Source organism: Pieris napi, chromosome 23 (assembly GCF_905475465.1).
Source record: "Pieris napi chromosome 23, ilPieNapi1.2, whole genome shotgun sequence".
NCBI lineage: Eukaryota > Metazoa > Arthropoda > Insecta > Lepidoptera > Pieridae > Pieris > Pieris napi.
Window position 1 is genome coordinate 1,499,590 of NC_062256.1, and position 22,514 is coordinate 1,522,103.

General features: G+C 35.7%; 2 protein-coding genes and 1 pseudogene across 2 annotated transcripts; all 3 read left to right on the forward strand.

Annotated features, from left to right (window-relative positions):
* The first annotated feature begins 3,988 nt into the window (after positions 1–3,988).
* LOC125061174 (spermine oxidase-like) lies at positions 3,989–7,143 on the forward strand. The gene is made up of 7 exons (XM_047666410.1): positions 3,989–4,229; positions 4,614–4,829; positions 5,098–5,314; positions 5,725–5,900; positions 6,019–6,289; positions 6,609–6,712; positions 6,834–7,143. The coding sequence occupies exons 1-7, from the start codon at positions 4,210–4,212 to the stop codon at positions 7,072–7,074; spliced, it is 1,245 nt and encodes a 414-aa protein (XP_047522366.1). The 5' UTR covers positions 3,989–4,209; the 3' UTR covers positions 7,075–7,143.
* A 2,047-nt stretch (positions 7,144–9,190) lies between these two features.
* LOC125061172 lies at positions 9,191–14,481 on the forward strand (annotated as a pseudogene).
* A 1,544-nt stretch (positions 14,482–16,025) lies between these two features.
* On the forward strand, positions 16,026–22,417 carry LOC125061496. Its single transcript, XM_047666969.1, has 6 exons — positions 16,026–16,407; positions 18,583–18,732; positions 19,729–19,932; positions 20,646–20,721; positions 21,274–21,348; positions 21,732–22,417. The coding sequence occupies exons 1-6, from the start codon at positions 16,161–16,163 to the stop codon at positions 21,778–21,780; spliced, it is 801 nt and encodes a 266-aa protein (XP_047522925.1). The 5' UTR covers positions 16,026–16,160; the 3' UTR covers positions 21,781–22,417.
* Positions 22,418–22,514: the final 97 nt, after the last annotated feature.

Sequence of the window (22,514 nt, forward strand, 5' to 3'; positions counted from 1 at the left end):
AGGTTACCAGACTTAGGTATATGTCTGACTAATACTTTTTCCATAAGATGTTTTTCTTCACCATACAAATTGCGGACACAGAAAGAACATTTCATAGCAATTGTTCCTATAAAGTTCCTTAAAAATCAGTCAGTTTCGTATTCCGCCTCGAATACCGATAATGAAACAATGTGTAAATCGCACACATCTAATAGTTTTACTTGAGTTCTGGTATCGCAAGCATAGTTACACAGTTCTTGATCATTATAAGTAATAGTTCTGTTATTCGGTCACAATCGAGTTTGAGAGAAATGCTGACTTGAATTTCAGCATATCACAAGAAAGTAAATCTTTGCTTAATTGGCCTATTCATATTGTGTTTGTGCTTTGTATTTTTTAAAAGTTCTGACGTACAAATAAGCCTCGATAAAGTTGAGAATTTTACAACGTAATATGAAGAATTCCGTCAAATTTAACAGTTACGTTTTTAGATTAACTTTTGTGTTTAATGGTATTTCCGTCCTAACGATGGAAATTTTCCGATTACTATTAGAGGTCTAACCAGAACTTTATTTTTAAGTTTGGTCTCAAGTGACTGGGTAGATTATTTAAATTTAAAAGTGCTTACCTTTTAAGACGAAATTTGTATTTACACTCCGTTATAAACACAACATGGTAACAAAGAAATACTTGAACCGCTAAACATCGTTAACATCGTCCAACTACACGGGCATCCGCCGGTAAATCTTTTCGCGTACTTAAATTATGGTGGATTGAAAAATGCATTAAACGCAGCGAGCGTAGTATTTTTCACAATTTATACCCCGAGTATCTCTCAAGTTAAATCGATTATATTATTCACACTTCGTTACATTTATATTTTATACTTGTTTTTGACAAATAACATAATACATACAAATTGTAACGGACGCAAAGGGCTCCCTTATTATCTAGGGATCTCTTCCAGGCAACCCTAGTATAGGAAAACTAAAAAAAGAAATATGATGAGTAAAGTACAACAAGTGCATAACCAAATCTTATTGAACCTTAATCTTTATCGTTACTATCTCGTTACTCTCGTATAAACAATAAACTACAAGCTCCCACTTTTTCAGAATGCCAAATCATAAAGTTACAGAATCGCAGGGCAGCCCTGCTATTCTGTTCGAACTCACACAGCGGTTTTCGCACCGGCGGTCGCTCTCAAATCAGTCGTGAAGCAGTCATTTAATGATTTGGCATTCTGAAAAGGTGGGAGCTTGTAGTTTATTGTTTATACGAGAGTAACGAGATAGTAACGATAACGTAATGAGAGTTTTACGTGGTGCCATCTGCGCAGACGACTCGTTCATCTTTTGGCCATATTATTTCTGTCATCTTCGTGTTTAGTTTTATATCAAGGTTTGGTAAGCTTCGTCCATTATTATATGTGTTCTAGAATATAATTATTACATACTAGCTATTAAAACAATATTTGTCCAAATAATGTAGCGTGAAAGACATATTTATCTTCTTTAAAACCCAGAAGCGATAAAAGTAAAATTTTCATTTCGTAATCATTTTATTACTACCAAATTAGCTTTAGAAATAAATTATCAATTTTTATTGTAGTTGTGGTTCACTATTCTGACTATAATGGCCTACACATAAGACATAGATAAACATTTTCAACATACATTACATATGTATGTGTAACTCTCGCAGCCATTCGATTCTGTAACTCACTTTTCGAACTCTCACAGCGGTTTTCACAGCGGAGGTCGAAAACCGCTGTGAGAGTTCGAAAATAGTAATAATAGTAGTATATGGAGAATAAAAATAGGGTGGAAAAGTTGGAGTAGGCCTTCTCCCAGAAAGGGCCACATCTAAGATTAATAAAATTCTATTTATGTATATATCATGTTTTGTTAACTGTATCTCAATTGGACAAATATAGGCTTATTATTATTATAATTGTAATAAAATGTTAGCTAAATATCTTTAAGCTGTAGGTATATGCCAGCAGGTCACGCTTTCTTAGAATGACATTTTCATTTTAATAAAGCAATTAAATTAAACTTATCAATTTTATAGGTTGTTCATAATTTGTTTGTGTAATTTAAACCTTGCACAATTTAGTCACAATGCTGAGACAAATAATATTACTAATATTGAACGTAGTACTCAATGCCGGACGTTTTAATGAGAGAACATTTAAAATATGAGAAAGTACGTGCAGTGTGTTCAAAACTTGACGATATACATACTCGTATGTGTCGTATATGTATGTATCGCATGTCGAGAAAGGCAATATAATTAGCTTTTTAGTTTTTAGTTTGTTGTATTGATATTTTTTTTTGTATTTTTTTAGATTTTTTTTAAAGATCAATAGGCAAACGGGCATGAGGCTCAACTGATGTTAAGTGATACCACCGCCCATGGACACTCTCAGTGCCAGAGGTCTCGCCAGTGCGTTGCCGGCCTTTTAAGAGTTGGTACGCTCTTTTCTTGAAGGACCCTCAGTCGAATTGGTTCGGAAATACTTCAGTGGGCAGCTGGTTCCACACAGTGGTGGTGCGCGGCAAAAACTGCCTTGAAAAACGCTCAGTTGTGGAACGGCGGACGTCGAGGTGATACGGGTGGTATTTCGTATTCTGCCTCGACGTCCGATGATGAAACTCAGCTGCAGGTATTAATCCGAACAACTCCTCGGAACACTCTCCATGGTAAATGCGGTTGAAGATGCAGAGTGACCCCACATAAAGATTAAGGTTCAATAAGATTTGGTTATGCACTTGTTGTACTTTACTCATCATATTTCTTTTTTTAGTTTTCCTATACTAGGGTTGCCTGGAAGAGATCCCTAGATAATAAGGGAGCCCTTTGCGTCCGTTACAATTTGTATGTATTATGTTATTTGTCAAATACAAATATAAAATATAAATGTAACGAAGTGTGAATAATATAATCGATTTAACTTGAGAGATACTCGGGGCATAAATTGTGAAAAATACTACGCTCGCTGCGTTTAATGCATTTTTCAATCCACCATAATTTAAGTACGCGAAAAGATTTACCGGCGGATGCCCGTGTAGTTGGACTACTGTCCATATAAAACCCTGGTCTTATCTTCCTATCCAACTACACACCGTTAAATGAACATCTTTATTTACGATGTTTAGCGGTTCAAGTATTTCTTTGTTACCATGTTGTGTTTATAACGGAGTGTAAATACAAATTTCGTCTTAAAAGGTAAGCACTTTTAAATTTGAATAATCTACCCAGTTACTTGAGACCAAACTTAAAAATAAAGTTCTGGTTAGACCTCTAATAGTAATCAGAAAAAATTTCCATCGTTAGGACGGAAATACCATTAAATACAAAAGTTAATCTAAAAACGTAACTGTTAAATTTGACGGAATTCTTCATATTACGTTGTAAAATTCTCAACTTTATCGAGGCTAGTTTGTGCGTCAGAACTTTAAAAATATACATAGCACAAACACAATATGAATAGGCCAATTAAGCAAGGGTTTACTTTCTTGTGATATGCTGAAATTCAAGTCAGCATTTCTCTCAAACTCGATTGTGACCGAATAACAGAACTATTACTTATAATGATCAAGAACTATGTAACTATGCTTGCGATACCAGAACTCAAGTGAAACTGTTAGATGTGTGCGATTTACACATTGTTTCATTATCGATATTCGAGGCGGAATACGAAACTGACTGATTTTTAAGGAACTTTATGCCGCTCACGGCTCACCACCACTATAAGGAGTCATCTGCCCGAATCAATTCGACATTATCCCTTCGAGATAAGAGCGTACCAATTCCTAAAAGATCGCCAACGCACTACTAACGCACTTGCTATGAAATGTTCTTTCTGTGTCCGCAATTTGTATGGTGAAGAAAAACATCTTATGGAAAAAGTATAAGTCAGACATATACCTACGTCTGGTAACCTAAACGCTAATGAAAAACTCTGGGAAATATTTATTCTGAGAGCATGTCCATTAAGATTTAAAGTTTGAATTTAACGTAAAAAATAAATGTTTTTCCTTGACAGATATCTTCAATACATACATACGACGTCATAGTAGTTGGTCTGGGCTGCGCCGGCGTCTCTGCAGCGAGTACTTTGGTGAAAGCTGGGAAGAAAGTTCTAGGCCTCGAAGCCATGGACAGGATCGGTGGTCGAGTTCGGACTGTGCCATTTGGTGATGGCGTTGTTGAAGTTGGTGCAGAATGGTTATTTACGAGCCAATGTATTATTTTGAAATTATTTATCTTTAAAAAAAAGAGACATTAATAATTTTTTTACATATGTAAAAAATTGTTGTCATTGATAGGGTTCCCGCTCTAATATTACTTTATGTTCCTTGTTTTACGATATTTCAACTTTTGAAGTGGCACACGTTTTTAACTGAATGTTTGATATTTACACTTATACTTATTGCAACCTGTACTTTTCGGTTCGCCTTTGATAGGTTCAACCACAAATAACATTTGAAGCATATTATTGTTATCTAAATTGAAAAAAAAATATATTAATTAAAAGTTGACCCAGTACCTCACCTAGAAACCCTCTGATAAGTATATTTGTTATTGTTTTGCAAGAAAGGGATAATCCAATCTATATGTGCTTTCAGGATCCATGGTACATGCAACAGCAGCACCTACAGAATTGCTATGCAACACAATATTACAATTGTACACCAAGATCCCCTCTTCAAGGGGTACCGATCCGATGGGACGGAAACTGATGATGATTTATTGTTGAACGACCTCGTGAATTTTTGCTTTGTATTGGTTGGACAAAAACATACAAATTTTGTTGGTGGCTTGGGTGAATTTATCACAAGCAGGTATTTTGTAATACGTCTATTTGTCTCAATTAGTTCAAGGGTTTGTAGATATTACTGCTTATATAATGTTTGTTGGCGATTTTTGTTTAAGTAATATTAAAAAAAATGTTTTATCTTTACAAATATTATAAAGAGGTAAATGCTTTCGTACTACAAGTACCTATTTCCAGATCGGGTGCCGAATTACTTTGGTTCGTCAAGACGTTCTTATCACAGACACAGCGCTTTCCATGCATAAGCTGGTATCCTTATATTTTTCCCATTTCAGGTTACTTCTTTACGTGAAAACAAAGTACCCCTATTTGATTAAAGATAAAGGGTTCCTACCAGAGTTTTTAAAGCTAATGAACTCGTATATAAGTGTCCACGAGGCTACAAATGACTGGAACGAGGTCAATGCTCAGAGTGAGTACGAGGATTTAAAAGGCCACCAACACATGAGTTGGCATAGATATGGGTACAAGACATTGTTTGAGCTGATGCTAGTAAGTTTATAGTATTTAGTATGTAAAAGGTCACGGTGACTGAAGACAAAAGGTGTTGGATGTCAAAAAGTATCACAGCTGTAGAGAAAGTTGCATTATCTGTATTTATTTCCATGGAGTTGGTATCGACTAAAAGATGGTGATGATGGACTGCCTATAATTGCATAAAGAATAATTGCAATTGCAAAAAGACTTAGGGAACAGAACATATCACCAGATTATGTAGATATTGTAAAACACTGTCTCACATTAAGGGACCGGAAAAGCACCCATAACAGACGAGCATGCTTGGTGAATGTGTGAAAGTGGATGAAGAGAGAGAAACATGTCAGAACTGTAGCAAGTGAAGATCCGTGGCCTACCCTTACGGGAAAAAGGAGTTATTTAGTTTAAAAAAATAATTGTTTCAGAATACATACAACAATGGGTCGGGCTTACCAAACCTTGATATAAAACTGAACACGGAGGTGACGCAAATAATTTGGCCAAAAGATGGCGCTGATGTACGAGTCGTCTGCGCAGATGGCAGCAAGTACACAGCCCGTCACGTTATTGTTACTGTCTCTTTAGGTGTTTTGAAAGAACGGTAAGATTGAACTATAGCTTCATAGAATAAATCTTATAGACCTCCCTAAAATAAGGCTTCTAGAATTTGTCAGACATAATTATTAGCTATTTTCTGATATTGAATCAGTATATTTCAGATATGAAACATTATTTAAGCCGGGGTTGCCGCAGGAGAAAGTAGAAGCAATAGAGAAGACATCTATAGGTGTGGTTGGCAAAATAATTTTCAAATTTGACAAGGCTTGGTGGCAAGGACTGGAAACATATTACGATTTCATGTGGAAGACTGAGGATATAGAAAAACTACCAAAGGAGGATTATTGGATGACGAAGATTTTTGGGGCGGGCAGGCCCAGGGGATCCTCAAATACGTTATCTTTTTGGACTAGTGGGGAAGTGGGGAAATTGGTATTTATCTTTTCAATTATAATATAATTATATTATTCTTGTTTCACTAATCATAAATATCTGAACATCTTCTATTACAATTATTTAGAAGTTAAATTAGGACTACTATGTTTAAAACAAATCAAAAAATTTAGAGATGTTGAAAAGACAGTAAACTTTTTTAATTTTCTCTACGTGATTCAAAATTTTGAATAATTATCGAGTCTTTTATTCAAAAAATTACAATTATAATTTTAAATGACAATACCCTAATTCTTAAATTAAAACTTCTAAAGAAAGAAAAAAACTAGTTTTTAAAAATATATTTCTTATAATCCAGCTAGAAGTAATGCCAGAGGACATTGTGAAGCGAAAGTGCATGGAGCTTTTGCGAAAATTCATGGGAGAATTGTATGATATTCCGGAGCCGACAGGAATTATAAGATACGTTTAAATGCAAAATGAATGGACCTTTCGGACAACTGCTGAAGTTAAATATATTTAATGCGACATCCATTGTTTTTTAGCGTACATATTCTACAATTTAGAAACTGTAACTTTTCAGATCCACCTGGTTCTCAAACCCCTTCACCCGCGGTAGTTATTCCTATGAAAATCGTCTGACGATACAAAACGCGAATGACCAAAGATTGCTCGCGGAGCCATTGCGCGACTCACTCGGAGTTCCTCGCCTTTTGTTAGCGGGAGAGGCCACAGATTCCCATCACTTCTCAACCGCGCACGGCGCAGTCGATTCAGGGCACAGAGAAGCCATGAGACTTATAAACAATAGTGAATTGCAATAATAAAAAAATATACAGGTTGATCAAAAAGTCGTGGATCAAACGTAAATAGGGGATAGATATTAGAGCGACTCATGGCCATGTGTGCCTTTTCAGAATCCCTATTAAATGCGCCAATAGTTGTAATACAGGGTCACTTTTCGGTACCTAGAATATTATTTTTTTCATAGTGGGGTCCGAAGTAAACAAAAACTTATGATTTGAAAAAAAAATTATCTCGTATCACTTAATATTATCTTGAATACACTCAATAAACAACTATCAATAGTATGTCTAACGCAAGAACTCATCAGTACCAATCTAGTGGATATTATGAAAAAGATACAGGTGTAGAATTTTTAGAATTTTAGTAAGATTTAGTAGAAAAAGTCATTTTATAAAAACGCAAAATAAATTATAACTCTGCAGGGGTTGGAGCTTAGAGACCTCCCGTAGAACAATTTTTTGCAGCTGATGACCTCATCTATCCCCTATTTGCGTTTGATCCACGACTTTTTGGCCAGCCTGTATATACACTAATGAGTTTTTATTTCAATAACTCGTGAGTCCGAGTTAGTCCCAAGTCAATGCCCAGGTTCGGGTTTTAATGATAATGCATGGCCAAAATCACGCAATCACCTTCGCAAAACAGTACATTTACGACATTATTAAATATGCGATGAAATGTAGACAATTTTAAAGAAGAAGTTTAAGTTATCTTTTAATACTCCTGATAATAATTAACTTCGAAAATTAATTACGTTTACGTTTAAACGTTCATTTCAAGGCTACGTTTATCAATACACAGCAGTTTTTATAACGCTAAAAGTTTATTATTTTGGTTGACACGAATTCAAATTAATTTGTTACTTTTTTGTATTTATAAAATTTTTCGTAATACAAATGATTATTTGTACAATTGTGCATAGAATTTAATGCGAGTCTAAATGTTCTTCAAAACGAAGTTGCGTTTCGTTTGTAAACCACTGTAGTCAGACACAAAACGCGATCTGTCTTTTTGTTTAACATCACAATAATTTTATAGTCTTATTGAATATTGCCGGTAATTATTTTGGTCTTTGTTCATGTTAAGAGATTAAGGCGAGAGATTAATCATAATATTTTTTTTGGTGGTCGCAGAGGCAGAACAGTGTATTCTAGTGGTTTGAACTCGTGACATTCAGGTCTGTATTCAATTTGTAATGTGATATCTATATGGGGATGTAGCGTCGCTGGATTTAATAATAAATTAAAACGTTTTCATGAAATCGTCAGTGTATTATAATGATATAAATTTACAATGTTATCAGGAAAATCCTTAGACGTGTGGCGTTTTATTTTAATTACTTTATTTTATGATTGTGGAAGACAAGCCCAGTAAATATATTAGGATATTTTTTCGACTTCATACTTGACTCTTCCAGAAATAATTTCTTTGATCAGTTTATTTACTTTCTGCCTTTTTAACATATAAATTATGTAAAATAAAATATGTTTATTATGGAACATAAGATACAGGTATCACTTATTCTACGTCATTAAAAATCGGTCGGCATCTCTACTCATCGGCAAAGAAGACAGAGGGTGTAGGTCGAGAGAAACAGCCGGCGTAAAAAACTCTCGGTACTCTTTATTGTATTGACATTGTCAGTGTGACTTACTTGAAATAATCCCTAGAGGTCCTGCACAGTGTCTCCATCGCGTTTGGTCTTGAGCCTCGTATTTCACTTCGCTCCAAGTCTTCCCGGCTCTCTTTCCCTCATCTGCTACTGTACGACGACAGGTTTGCTTGGGACGGCCGCGTTTTCGCTTTCTTTGTGGATTCCAATGAAGCACCTGCTTGGGGATATAATTGGAATCTTCCGTGACTACCATACAGGCCAAAGGTATGAGAAGGTTGCTCGGGCCTTGCCAGTGCGTGAAATAATCTAGTCTTCTTCTGTACCTCCAGTTTCAGACACGACGCTTCCGAGGTAATCAAATTTATGAAAAATTTATGATGCATTCCATATCCTATACTCCCATCCGCAATGGATTGTGGTTCTCAGCTCCAGCACGCTTTCTTTGGTTTTCCGGGTGTTGATTTTTGCGCCCCACAGATATTGTATTGTATTGTTCCTCAGCATCGGTCATCAGCATAATTCAAATCTTCTGAGATGTTGGTTATTCCCCATTCTTATGCGATGCAAAATCCGTTCCAGAACAACCAGGAAAAGGAGTGGCGAGCTTAAACAGTTTTCTAAATCGCTGGCATTCGAATATCGTCTTAGGCGCAGCCATCATGAGTCAATTTACATCAATAATTCCTGTAGATGTACTTCGGCAGATTGCCAATGTTTGAGAGTCGCAACAGTCATCAACAACAGTAAGATGAATCTCCCTCTGCCATTCTGATGCCTGTTCGCGAATGAAACGGTACAGGAGCGATAAGGGCGGAAGCCAGCTTGTTCTATGCGAGGAAGAGGCTAGACGGCTCCAGACAAAGGGTCCAAGATAAATCTGCAAACAACCTTGGAAGGGACCGAAAGCAAGCCTTTCTAATTGCTGCGTTCGCTTAGATCACCTTTCTTGGGCACAGTTATAAGAAGCCCTTTGTTCCAGTCCTCTGGAAGCTTCTCGCTGATCCAGATTTTGCCAACAAAAGGTGTTGACAGTGGTAGCCAAGTCCGTTTTTTTTTAATGTAAACTCGCTGGCCTTAAGTGCCTTTACTGCTGGAGCTGTTTTGGCGAGCATAGCTCGGCCAGAATGGGTGTTTTTCCCGCGACTAGCGCAAGGGCGTCTCCTGTGAGACTCGAACCTCGGCTTGGGCCGTCGTGGGGTGGTCAATCGCCAGAAAGGCCGCGCGGGCGGCTTTTAATTTGTCATTTGCTATCGTGATTGGATTGTCCGGATCCGTTAGAACGTGTCTGGGCCTCCTATGAGCCTTTTTTGTCGGAAAGGGCAAATTCCGTTTTTGAAATTTCCGCAGTTATAAAGTCAAATTTCGGTACAAAAGGCGAATAACCTGCTTGTTAGGAAAAATTATCAATGTAATCCTGATTAAGATGATTTCGATAAAACCCCAGCTTTTTGCTATTCTTAGCCGAAAGTGAGTTGTTTATATTTTTTAACTTTTATAGGCGGTTATGATGCGTTCACACGACGTCATAGTAATTGGGCTGGGGTGTGCAGGCGTCTCCGCAGCGAGTACACTGGCCAAAGCTGGGAAGAAAGTTCTAGCCCTCGAAGCCATGAATAGGGTCGGTGGTAGAATATCGACTGTGCCCTTTGGTGATGGTGTGGTTGAGGTTGGTGCTGAATGGTAAGATATGACAGGAAAAGCTTTATTTGATCCACTACAAGCAAGCAACAAGCTGCTAAGCAATTTCACATTACGTCTTGACAAGCGGAGAGAGCTTGTAGTTTATGGTTTATCAGAACGCCAAATCGTAAAATGGCTTTACGACTGATTTGAGCGCGACTGCCGCGCTGTGAGAGTTCGAAAAGTGAGTTACAGAATCGCAAGGCATTTCGGGCTGTTTGTCTTGGCCGGAATGGATTATTTCATGAAATTACGCTCCTGCACTTCGATAGTTTCAAGATATCGAATTCATTATGGCTGCAGATTGCAGATTTCTTCATATTAACTTTTCGATACAATTTATATAATACTAGCTGACCGGGCAAACGTCGTTTTGCCATGTATATCATTTATAATAAAAATAGGGGTTGATCCTCTAGAGGGGTGAAAATTAATGCTGTATCATAAAACAATTAAAACTAAAAATTTTGTCTAAAAATAAAAATAAAAATTTAGGGGTGGACTACCCCTAACATTTAGGGGGATGAAAAATAGATGTTGGCCGATTCTCATAGATATCGGATAAGCACAAAAAATTTCATCAAAATCGGTCAAGCCGTTTCGGAGGAGTATGGCAACGAAAACTGTGACACGAGAATTTTATATATTAGATAACAGTTTGCTCGATTTAAGGATTCAAGGTACCGTAAATAGCAGCACTTACTCCACGGCTATTCAGCACAATATTGACATTGTACCCCAAGATCCTATCTTCAAGGTCTTTCGATCTGATGGCACGGTGACTGATAATGATGAGATGAATGATCTTGTGGATTTCTCATTTGAATTGGTTGGAAAGCGATTAACAGAGTTCGTAGGGGGCCTGGGGGAGTATATAAGTAACAGGTACATATATTATTTCATCAATTCAAACCGGTTTACCTGTAATGCAATGAAATTTTATACATATATGGCAAAAACTAATGTTTGACAAAAAGGATTATCAATGGAATATAAGTGACTTCTTTATAAGTAGAGGGACTTTTTATTAACCTGATATTTTTCCAACAGACAACAGTATTTACAATATTCTTAACCTACATAGTAATAATAATAAATTACACAATGAGAAAATTTTAACAAATTTAAAAAGCTTAGTCCTGGTCTAAGATCCCGATATACAACCTTCACCGAGATTCTTATTTAATGAAACTTATTTTATATTTAATTTAATATGTCAGTAAATATAATCCATATGGGTTGCCTAGCAAATTTCAGTCCAGAGTATTTTAATTAATATAGATATAGTCCATAGAATATGCAAACGTTAAGTTGTTTTTAATCAATTAATTATTTATATGTATATTTTATATGTGACACTAAAGTATATATATATATACATCTTTAGTAAAAAAGTAAGTTATAGTGATACATATATAATACTACCCTGATTAAAAATATTGATTGAAAAAAATTTACTACATGCAAATTATAAATATTTTTTTTTTAAATATTAATTAAACATACTCTGGACTGAAATTTGCTAGGCAACCCATATGGATTATATTTATTGACATATTAAATTAAATATAAAATACGTTTCATTAAATAAGCATCTCGCTGAAGGTCGTTGTATATCGGGATCTTATACTATCCCTGTGACTGTGCACCTTTAAAGCTGTACGTGTCCACAAGCCAGTCCCATCTTACAAGGAATCATCCTGGCCGGCCGTTAGCCATCATCAGCGATGCTTTTTACCTGCAAAATGGTTGAAACATTGACGGAGGCAAGTCGATTTTGCATATGAGTTTGATATTTTTTTTAGGTTAATGGATTATGTTAAATTAAACTACCCTCATTTGATGAGAGACAAAGAGTTTTTAAAAGAATTTCTATCGCTCATGAACTTGTATATAAGCAACCACGAGGCTTCTAATGACTGGAACGAGGTCAGTTCTCGTAGTCAGTACATGGATTTGGAAGGTCATCAGGATATGAGTTGGAATAAATATGGCTATACAACATTGATTGAACTCATGCTGGTAAGCTGTACCCGTTCTGCTGCTTAGTTCTAGTTTTAGTTTGAATGCATACAAAGGCAATAAAAGTATTGAGAAGCGAAGTAAAAATCATATATTGAAAAAAATGTATATTTCATATTGTAATTATATTCTAGAACACATATAACAATGGACCGGGCTTACCAAACCTTGATATAAAACTGAACTCGGAGGTGACGGAAATAATATGGCCAAAAGATGGCGCTGATGTAAGAGTCGTCTGCGCAGATGGCAGCACGTACACAGCCCGTCACGTTATCGTTACTGTCTCGTTGGGAGTTTTGAAAGAACGGTTTGTTCGTCCAAGCTTTATTTAATGCACTTTACCAAGATGTTCCTGAGTAATGGTGATATAAAAAACAAAAGAGAATACATATTTTAAAGTTTAAACTTTAAATCATGCCGTTTTAATAATTTTAAACGGTTTAGTAATATTCAGCGTACAAAATTATATGCTTTTTTTTCCAGATATAAAACCTTATTCAATCCCGAGTTGCCTGATAGAAAAATTGAAGCGATGACAAACACTTCTATGGGTATAGCGGGAAAAATTATTTTCGAATTTGACAAGTCCTGGTGGCCACAATATGGAACATATTTCGGGTTTATGTGGAAGTCAGAGGATAAAGAAAAACTATCGAAAGAGGATTATTGGATGGCTAGTATTTTTGGAGCAAGCAAGCCCCTGGGGTCAACAAAAGCGTTAACTTTGTGGAGTAGCGGGGAAGTGGGGAAATTGGTAGGTATCTATATTCATTCAATAATAAGTATCTGTAAATTCTAATTAGGTAGAAGACTAACACTTTTTCTGACGCGTATAATTTTCTAATGCTATTTTCAAAGTGTCAAAAGCCAAAAGTCAAAAATAAGATTTGTAATTTCGAGAAGATATCGTTAATTCGAAATCTCGCCGGATTAAGAATTACAATCTCGTGAGATGTCGGTATTTTCGAGATCTCGAGTAGTTTTCGAAAAACAATTGTTTAATTCGAACAAAACACAATAAAAACAAGATTAAAATTGGGTTTGTAAAATTTGTTTACACTTTAAGGAAATTATTTCAAACAAAACTCATATTTATTAGAGGTACGAGTAACTGATCCTATTATTTATTAACAAAATATTTATAATAAATCACGAAACATTCATTACTTATTTTAACAAAATTTCGCAGTTGTAACTTGCTTCAATTTCGGTTACTTCTATCCTCTACCTACCAAGATATTTACAAGTTATTTTTGTATATATCTTCTTAATGATTGATTGGATCGAACTTCTTAAGAAGTTTAGTTTATAGAGAGTGCTATCTGATAAGTGGCATGTACCCAGCAGCCGAAAATACCTTCTCAAACTTAACACTGGTTGGCACCAGCGTGAGTAAGCTATTATAAGTAAACTGTAAAGAGCTACCCCTTGCTCTCCCACACTTATACAGTTTCATCTCTTTTTTATGAGTGACTCTAATCTCGTAGAAACACGTGAAGAACTTTTAGTTGCCCGCAAAGTCTCTTATAATTCCTCTTGAAGATCGTGTTGGTATTTCATAGGTTTTTGGTGGTTAAAGTAGCAATTCATCTTAGTTTTTTGTTGCGGTGTTAATCTCATTACAGCCGCACCGCTTTTCTAAGAAACCAAAGGAAACATAACAGTCGTTCATAAATAACTCAAAATTTCAGTTGGAAATAATGCCAGAGGACATGGTGAAGCGAAAATGTATGGAGCTTTTGCGGAAATTCTTGGGAAAATCGTGTGATATACCGGAACCTACTAGAATGATCAGGTATGTTCTAGTTATTTTATAGTTCTCGAACTATTATTGAAACATGTCATATTAAATGCCTTTTCTTTCAGATCCACCTGGTACTCAAACCCCTTCACCCGCGGTAGCTATTCTTTCGACAATCGTCTAACGATACAAAACCCGAATGCACGAACATTGCTCGCTGAACCACTACAGGATACGCTCGGAGTTCCTCGCGTTTTGTTCGCGGGAGAGGCCACAGATCCCATTCACTTCGCAACCGCGCACGGCGCAGTCGATTCAGGGTATAGAGAAGCCAGAAGACTTATAGACAAATTGTAATACATAATTAAAACACATAATTTATTTTTAATTTAATATAAAATCACATTTGTTTTATTATTTTGTTGATATGAATACATATGACAGAGAAATTAATACAGAAAAATGGACGTTACATTTAATTAATAGCTGCTGCGATTCGGATACAAGTGTCAAACGACTTTTGACAGTTTGAACATCAAACTGTCAAGGCATCTTTAACCCTATTATGCTCCTAAGAGCCCAGGACTGCCAGACCTTCGTCATTTTATAAAAGCTGAAAGTTCTTCTGTGCGTGTCCCCTATACAGGTAAGAACGACCAGGGACTATAGAGTTTGGGTAGTGGTTACTTTGGCAGGTAACAGGTAGTAAAGGTGTATAAAATAGTACCTTAAATTCGTTAAAGTATAAAGCTCAATTTTTTTTATATTTTATTAGGGATAACTTAAGGAATCTCGTCATCCATTGCCAGACACTTATGACAGTTGCTACCCCCTGCCAGACACCCCTAAACTTTAATAAATTATAATTATACTTTCGTTAGAGTATAAAAGCTTAATTTTATATATGTTTCTTGGGGACATATGAAAAAATGTTACTTCAATAGCCGGACAGTTTTAATGGTTTTTACCCCTTGCCAGACACATTTAAAGTCCACTGTAGGTCCGAGCGCGAGGTAACGACTGTTCTAGCGGGTGCGAGTGAGATAGGGCGTCCTGCCCTGCGATTCTGTAACTCATTTTTCGAACTCACACAGCGGTTTTCGCATCGGCGGTCGCTCTCAAATCAGTCGTGAAGCAGTCATTTTATGATTTGGCATTCTGAAAAGGTGGGAGCTTGTAGTTTATTGTTTATTAGAATGCCAAACATAAAATGACTGCTTCACGACTGATTTGAGAGCGACCGCCGATGCGAAAACCGCTGTGTGAGTTCGAAAAGTGAGTTACAGAATCGCAGGGCTGGGCTCTTGATCTATAAACGGAACTGCCATTGCGTTGACGGCTTTACTTACATATCTTGGCAAACAACTAACAAGTTTCATTTAAGAACCAATGTCACGGCAACGAACTCGTGCGCTACAATTTAAAAGAAGTTTTGGAGCGTAAAATAAATCCCACTTAAACCAATGAAAATGGCGGTACATATGGAGCAAAAAGTTTCATTTTCCAAAATACGTTCAAGCCAGCATGCGATAGAAAGAAGCATTCTGGGAATTAAATTACGTGGCAAACAGAATAGTGAAAGTGCAGAAAAACAAAAATAATTATTATAGAGCAACATTTCCTACAACTTATATGGAGATGGGCAGGACACGTCGCCCGTCGTACAGATGACAGATGGTCAAAAACGCTTACTGAATGGACTGGCCCAAAAGAAAAAAGAAATAAGGGCACACCTAGAAGAATGGGCTGCCGATCGAAAGGGTAGCTGGAAAAAAAATTGGGTGGAAAAGTTGGAGCAGGCCTTCTCCCGGACAGTAGTTTTGTTGACTGTATGTCAATTATATGTGGACAAATGAAGGCTTATTATCATTATAATTGTAATTGAATGTTAGCTAAATATCTTTAAGCTGTAGGTATATACCAACAAGTGACGCTTTCTTAGAATGAAATTTTCATTTTAATAAAGCAATTCAATTAACCTTATCAATTTTATAGGTTGTTCATAATATTTTTGTGTAATTTAAACCTTGCTTTAAGTCACAATGCTGAGACATATAACATTACTGATATTGAACGTATTATCAGTATACTCAAAACCGGACGTTTTAATGACTGAACATTTAAAATTTGCGAAAGTGCGTGCAGTGTGTTCGAAAGTTGACGTTATCTGTAAAAGTAATTCAAGTAATGTTTGTGCGGTGCGATTAACTCAGGAAATTATGGATTACAGGGATTTTGAAAACACGTGCTTTTTGTATATGACCAATATGTGTGATAATCCTGCGCAAGGTATTTTTACACGCTTTATATTAGCTTCACCTGTATGTATGTATGTATGTATGTATGTAACCGACTCCTTCGGACTCGATTTTGACCCACTTTAAACGAACAGATTTTATTCAAATTTTGCGCACCTGTCAAAGATCGATGACAATGCAATAATCCGAAAAAAAATAAAAAAAATAAACTAAAAAATAAAAAATAAATTATAGTTTAAAAAATTTTCGTCTATAGACGAAAAATATGGCACAGAGCGCCCCACGCTTTTTCACAATAATACCAGTATTTTTTGTTCATTACCATTTTCAGCATAAATTAGGAATTATTTTTCACTTTTTAGTTTGATGTGCTTTAAAAGCGTGTTTTTTAGTTTTTTTAAACTATTATTTTTTCCCTTAGAATAAAGTTCACAAAAATAGTGCGAGAATATATTTATCTAGCTTATACAATAATTTAATACAATACGTAAGATGTCATGTGGAACATGGTGAAATGGTTGCAGTACCTTACAAACGTTGTGTAAAACAAAAAACTTGGCGATTAAAAAGAGTGGCGGAGGGTTTATTGCCAGTTCTCTTCCGTTCTACACCCTTGATTTGAGAACTGGCAGTTAATGTAAAATTAGAAGCATTTAAAATTTTATATCGTATAACTTAATATTATCTTCAATACACTCGATAAACAACTATAAATAGTATGTCTAACGCAAGAACACATCAGTACCAATCTAGTGGATATTATGAAAAAGATACAGGATGTAGAATTTTTCGAATTTTAATGAGAATTAGTAAAAAAAAGTCAATTTTCTTTTAAAACGCAAAATAAATTATAACTCTGCACGGGTTGAGCTTAGAGACCTCCCGTAGAACAATTTTTTGCAGCTGATGACCTCATCTATCCCCTATTTGCGTTTGATCCACGACTTTTTGGCCAGCCTGTATATTCAATGGATTTCATTTACTTATTTAGTTGTAGCGACCATTTAGCTATAACAACGATAAATTTAAGTCCCTTGAATTTAAAGCATAGTTTAGTACAAATTTCATGTGGTTGTAACGATTTTGGATGTTACGCCGATTTCGGATGTAGCGACTTATTTATTTATTTATTTATAGGTACGTTCTAAAACAATATGCCTAAAAAGATACAAGAAAATATGACATCACCAATTTAACACACATACACATCAATTATACTCGTATTAGAACATAAGTAATCTATCAAAGGAAAAAATAAAACAAGCAAACACAAAATAATAACTAAAACTAAAAAGATAAAAAATAAAATAATAACCTAAACTAAATGAAAACTTAAACCTCATTATGAGGTTACGGTAACTTGGCAGACTATTACATTGTATTAGTGAACTATTTATTAAGTAGATTATAATATTTTAAGATAGACAATATAAAAAAAGTAATAAACTTGCCACGGCAATAAAATATTCAGAATTTAGAACGTTTTATTAATAACATAAAGTATATGGGTTTTAGTTAATATAAGTGTTGCATGATAAATATACAAGTATCGGATCGGATATAGTGGAGAAGCGCAATCCGGCCTTCCGATATTATTCTCATGACTCATTCCGGTATCCGACGCCGGACCTCCGCGCCGGTCCGAAGTGGAGAAAGGGCCAAAACATCAATATTTTCATCGGTGTTAGTAATCAAGTTGTAAGAGCGAGACAGCCTGTTTTAATGAATCATTTCTAACATATTCCTAAAAATCCCATGCGATATTGCGAACGGAGTCAGCAGCCAAATACACAAAGATTTATTTCTTTCACAAACACTTCTTATCTTCTGTTTACATTCACACAGATGTTCAGCGAAGGTCAGTGAAAACCTTCACCTTTTGTTTATAGATATTAGCTAAGTAGGTAGGTAAGCGTTTACCTTGCGGAGTTAAATTTATGAATGAGTTTCAATGTGATATTTTGAGTTATATTATTAATGTACCGGTGAATGTTTTCAATAATAAATTAATATAAACTATACAATAAATGGTAGAATAAAGACACGTCATGGACCATTGTCTGTAACGACTTCCGGATATAACGACTGTGTGGTCTCTTCATCGTCTATATACGCGAAATCCACTGTATGTAGTAATACAAGTATAAATATATAGTAGCGTAGAAATTCAGATACTCTAAACTTCTTTACTATAATCATGTTTTAGAATACGCCATCGTTGTATCTGGATCATGTAGCGAGTTCTTAAACATCCGGAGAAGTAATGTAATAAACGCCCCAATAGTTAAAAAGGCAGAACGAAACTCAACAATCAAGTTTCAATTTAATACCACCCAACAACGAAAGGGTTTCAAACGTGAGTAATAATCATTGTTATAAAAGATATTACAGATACAGAGGGTTCAAAATTACATCTTGAAACAAATAACTGTCCGTGGTTTGTAAAAACATCGGAGATTCATGAGCACCTCAAAATCAGGACTGTCAAAGAGGAGAACCTGGAGTATGAAATACAGAAAAAGGCTAGAAATGCATCCTAATAAGCTTGCCACTCAACTAACCATACCGGACCTAATAAATAGGCTTAATAGGCGACAAATCTTAAGTCTTGATAGACACAGTTGAAAGAGAGGAGCAGTCTGGATGGAGATTTTGCTCTGAACGCCTAACAGCTCTCAACACATCTGCTCATAGTCTAGCTGACTGATTGCAAGAAAAAGACTTATATATATATAAAAAAAAAGATATTAGAGCGACTCATGGCCATGCGTAATACCTTTTCAGAATCCCTATTAAATGCGCCAAAACTTGTAATACAGGGTCACTTTTCGGTAGAGTAATTTTTATTCACAGTGGGGTCCGACGTAAACATAAAGTTATGATTTGAAAAAAAATTATATCGTATAACTTAATATTATCTTCAATACACTCAATAAACAACTATAAATAGCATGTCTAACGCAAGAACTCATCAGTACCAATAGTGGATATAATGAAAAAGATACAGGTGTAGATATTTTCAAATTTTAATAAGAATTAGTAAAAAAAGTAAATTTTCTTATAAAACCGCAAAATAAACAATAACTCTGCAGCGTTTGAGCTTAGAGACCTCCCGTAGAACAATTTTTTGCAGCTAATGACCTCATCTATCCCCTATTTGCGTTTGATCCACGACTTTTTGGCCACCCTGTATATTTATCATTTTGTTTTGTTCTATTCTTTTTGTTTTTTTGTTTGGTTTTTGTTTCTTTATTCCTTTAAGTTCTTGTTGTTGCCTAAAAGCGATTAGACCACCCGTTGTTCTCCCTATGTTAAATAAATAAATATGTATAATAAGTAAGTATTTTTGCAGATTTGCGAGCCCATCCAGAGACAACATGGAGCACCCTCTACGACATAGAGACAGCATTTGACTACCACCTCTGCCCCATGTCCTGTCCAAACACATATGATCCTGTGTGTGTCGCTGTCAACCGAGGCCATGGATTGTATTTTAAGTTCTACACATTCGTGAACCACTGTGCGGGTGATTTGTACTATTGCAAACATTGGGAAGGTGTGGTGTCTTTAGCTACCTTTCCGTAAAATCAGTGGCTCTACAAACGCGTTAAGTTTGGGCCCTTACATTTCTGCCTGGCGATTCTGTAACTCACTTTTCGAACTCAGTCGTAAAGCAGTCATTTTACGATTTGGCATTCTGGTAAACAATAAACTACAAGCTCCCTTCTTATCAGAATGCCTAATCATAAAATGACTGCTTCACGACTGATTTGAGCGCGACCGCCGCTGTGAAAACCGCTGTGTGAGTTCGAAAAGTGAGTTACAGAATCGCAAGGCAGTATTTGTTTCATGATCATTAGTTAATCTAATAGGTGATTAGCCTCCTGTGCCTGACACACGCCTTCGACTTTTTGGGCCTTAGGCTAGCCGATTTCCTCACGATGTTTTCCTTTACCGTTCGAGCAAATGTTAAATGCGCACATAGAAAGAAAGTCCATTAATGCGCAGCCGGGGATCGAACCTACGACCTCAGGGATGAAAGGCGCACGCTGAAGCCACTAGGTCAAGACTGCTTGCAAGTTCTGAGTGAGACAAAGAGATGAAAAATACGGTAACTTCTGCTTATAAAAGTTGTTTGAAAAATTGCTGTACGCTAGATATGGTACAGAAATGTATCTCTGAACAATTAACATATTTCTTGATATAATTCAAATTTACTTTTTCGACTCTATTTCTTCATAAAAACATGGGAAGAGATGTTTTTTCCAGAATTCAGTCCACCACCAGATGAAGGGGAATTGGTGAAAAGTTCTCCGCTTAGCTGGTCTTATTGTGCATCTAATAAGTATGTAATTTTATTCTAAGTCATACACCATGAATACTTATATAAAGGCCGCCAACGCACTCGAGATTATTGAAATGGAGTGTCCATGGGCGGCAGTATCACTTAACATCAGATGAGCCTCTTGTCCATTTTCCTCCTGTTTTATCTTAATATATATAAATTACGTGTCACGTTGTTTGTTCGCTATGGACTCCTAAACTACCGAATCGATATCAATCAAATTTGCACACCGTATGCAGTTTGATCCAACTTAAAAGATAGGATAGCTTACATCTCAATTTATACCCGCAATATTATTTTATTGCAAAATATTTGTTTATTATTTGATAGTCACAATTCTAACAGATGGCGCTAAGTTGAAAGTTACAACGTTTCACATAAGCTACAATTTAATGGAATAACCACCAAAAAAACATGGTGGTCCTACCGTTTCCCTTGAATAACTATTCATACACTACTATGAAATATAACAAAAACCTTAGCCATAGCAACGCTTGGCCGGTCTACTAGTAAAATATAAACTTAACACGGAAATATTACTGTTACTTTCAGATATATTCAATACGCACGATTTAGTGAGGTAACATCATCCATGGGGTATTATGGATGGCTGGCGGGCGACTATAAGTATGTACAATTATCTGTCTTTTAAGCTTAGGTTTCCTAGAAAAGCGGTGCCGTTAGATAACGGCCGAAATGTAACGCTGGGTGACGTCACCCATACGTTGTCTATAAATAACATAGGAGTAGGTTTTCTAGAGAACGTTGAGTGTCACCGTAACATCAAATAGCGGTGCTGTCATTTGCTTGACGGCTGTCATAGCGGTGATAAATATTAGTTCAACGTTTTTCGCGTGTAGCCCATATTTAATTGATACAATGAGTGGCACGCTGTGCACCATTTTTTCTATATCGTGAGGAAACGTGCACGACTTGACTTAACAGTGCTATCACAGTAGGCTAATTACCTACGGGTCAATAAAACATAATCAATTTATTATTGTCCACAGATACAGCCACATTATGGAGCCTCATGAACGAATTCCCGGCCATGGATAATTTAAGATTAAAATTGTATATGCAAGATTATTAATTGTAAAAATTTAATTACTCTGAAATAACTAAATTGTATGTAAATGATCAGTCTATGTTAGTCAATAAATAATTATAAGTTAAAATACATAACAGTTATGGAAATGACAGACAGTTCTATAAATATCGTTGGCTAATTCACTAGCGAACTATTATAATTAATTTTGTTACGCAATGCTTATTAATTCACAAAAAAAAAAAATTATGTTTCGTATTATTACGACACCATTTCAAATTTAATGCAGTGCTGTCAACAAAACAAAAGAAAATGTAGATGAAAAATAGAAAAGTAACGATACGTTTTGCTATGAAAAACATAAAAGGCGCTCCGTGGACATAGGTGGAACTAGACAGAGACACGACTATACATTGTTCGAATTAAAATATATAAATATAATAATAATACTTGATAAAACTTGCGTTAAGGCCTAGAAAAAGGCTGGTAAACCACAACACTAGGATTGTCTAGCTCTAGGATAAAATGAAAATAATACCTGATTTTATTTTATATTTATTGGATTTTATTTTTGCTCTCAAACATCACACATGTCACAATGAGGACAATCAGATACTTATATAATACTAGCTGACCGGGCTAACGTCGTTTTGCCATGTATATCATTTATAATAAAAAAATAAGGGTTGATCGTAGAGGGGTGAAAGTTAGGGGTTGTATGTATTTTTAATGCTGTATCATAAAA

Coding starts and splice junctions, on each gene's coding strand:
- LOC125061496 (XM_047666969.1), top strand. CDS start 16,161: ATGCTGAGACATATAACATTACTGATATTGAACGTATTATCAGTATAC. Junction 19,933..20,645: donor CTATTGCAAACATTGGGAAG/GTGTGGTGTCTT, acceptor TGTTTTTTCCAG/AATTCAGTCCACCACCAGAT. Junction 20,722..21,273: donor TCTTATTGTGCATCTAATAA/GTATGTAATTTT, acceptor TGTTACTTTCAG/ATATATTCAATACGCACGAT.
- LOC125061174 (XM_047666410.1), top strand. CDS start 4,210: ATGGTTATTTACGAGCCAAT. Junction 5,901..6,018: donor TTAGGTGTTTTGAAAGAACG/GTAAGATTGAAC, acceptor AGTATATTTCAG/ATATGAAACATTATTTAAGC. Junction 6,713..6,833: donor GAGCCGACAGGAATTATAAG/ATACGTTTAAAT, acceptor GTAACTTTTCAG/ATCCACCTGGTTCTCAAACC.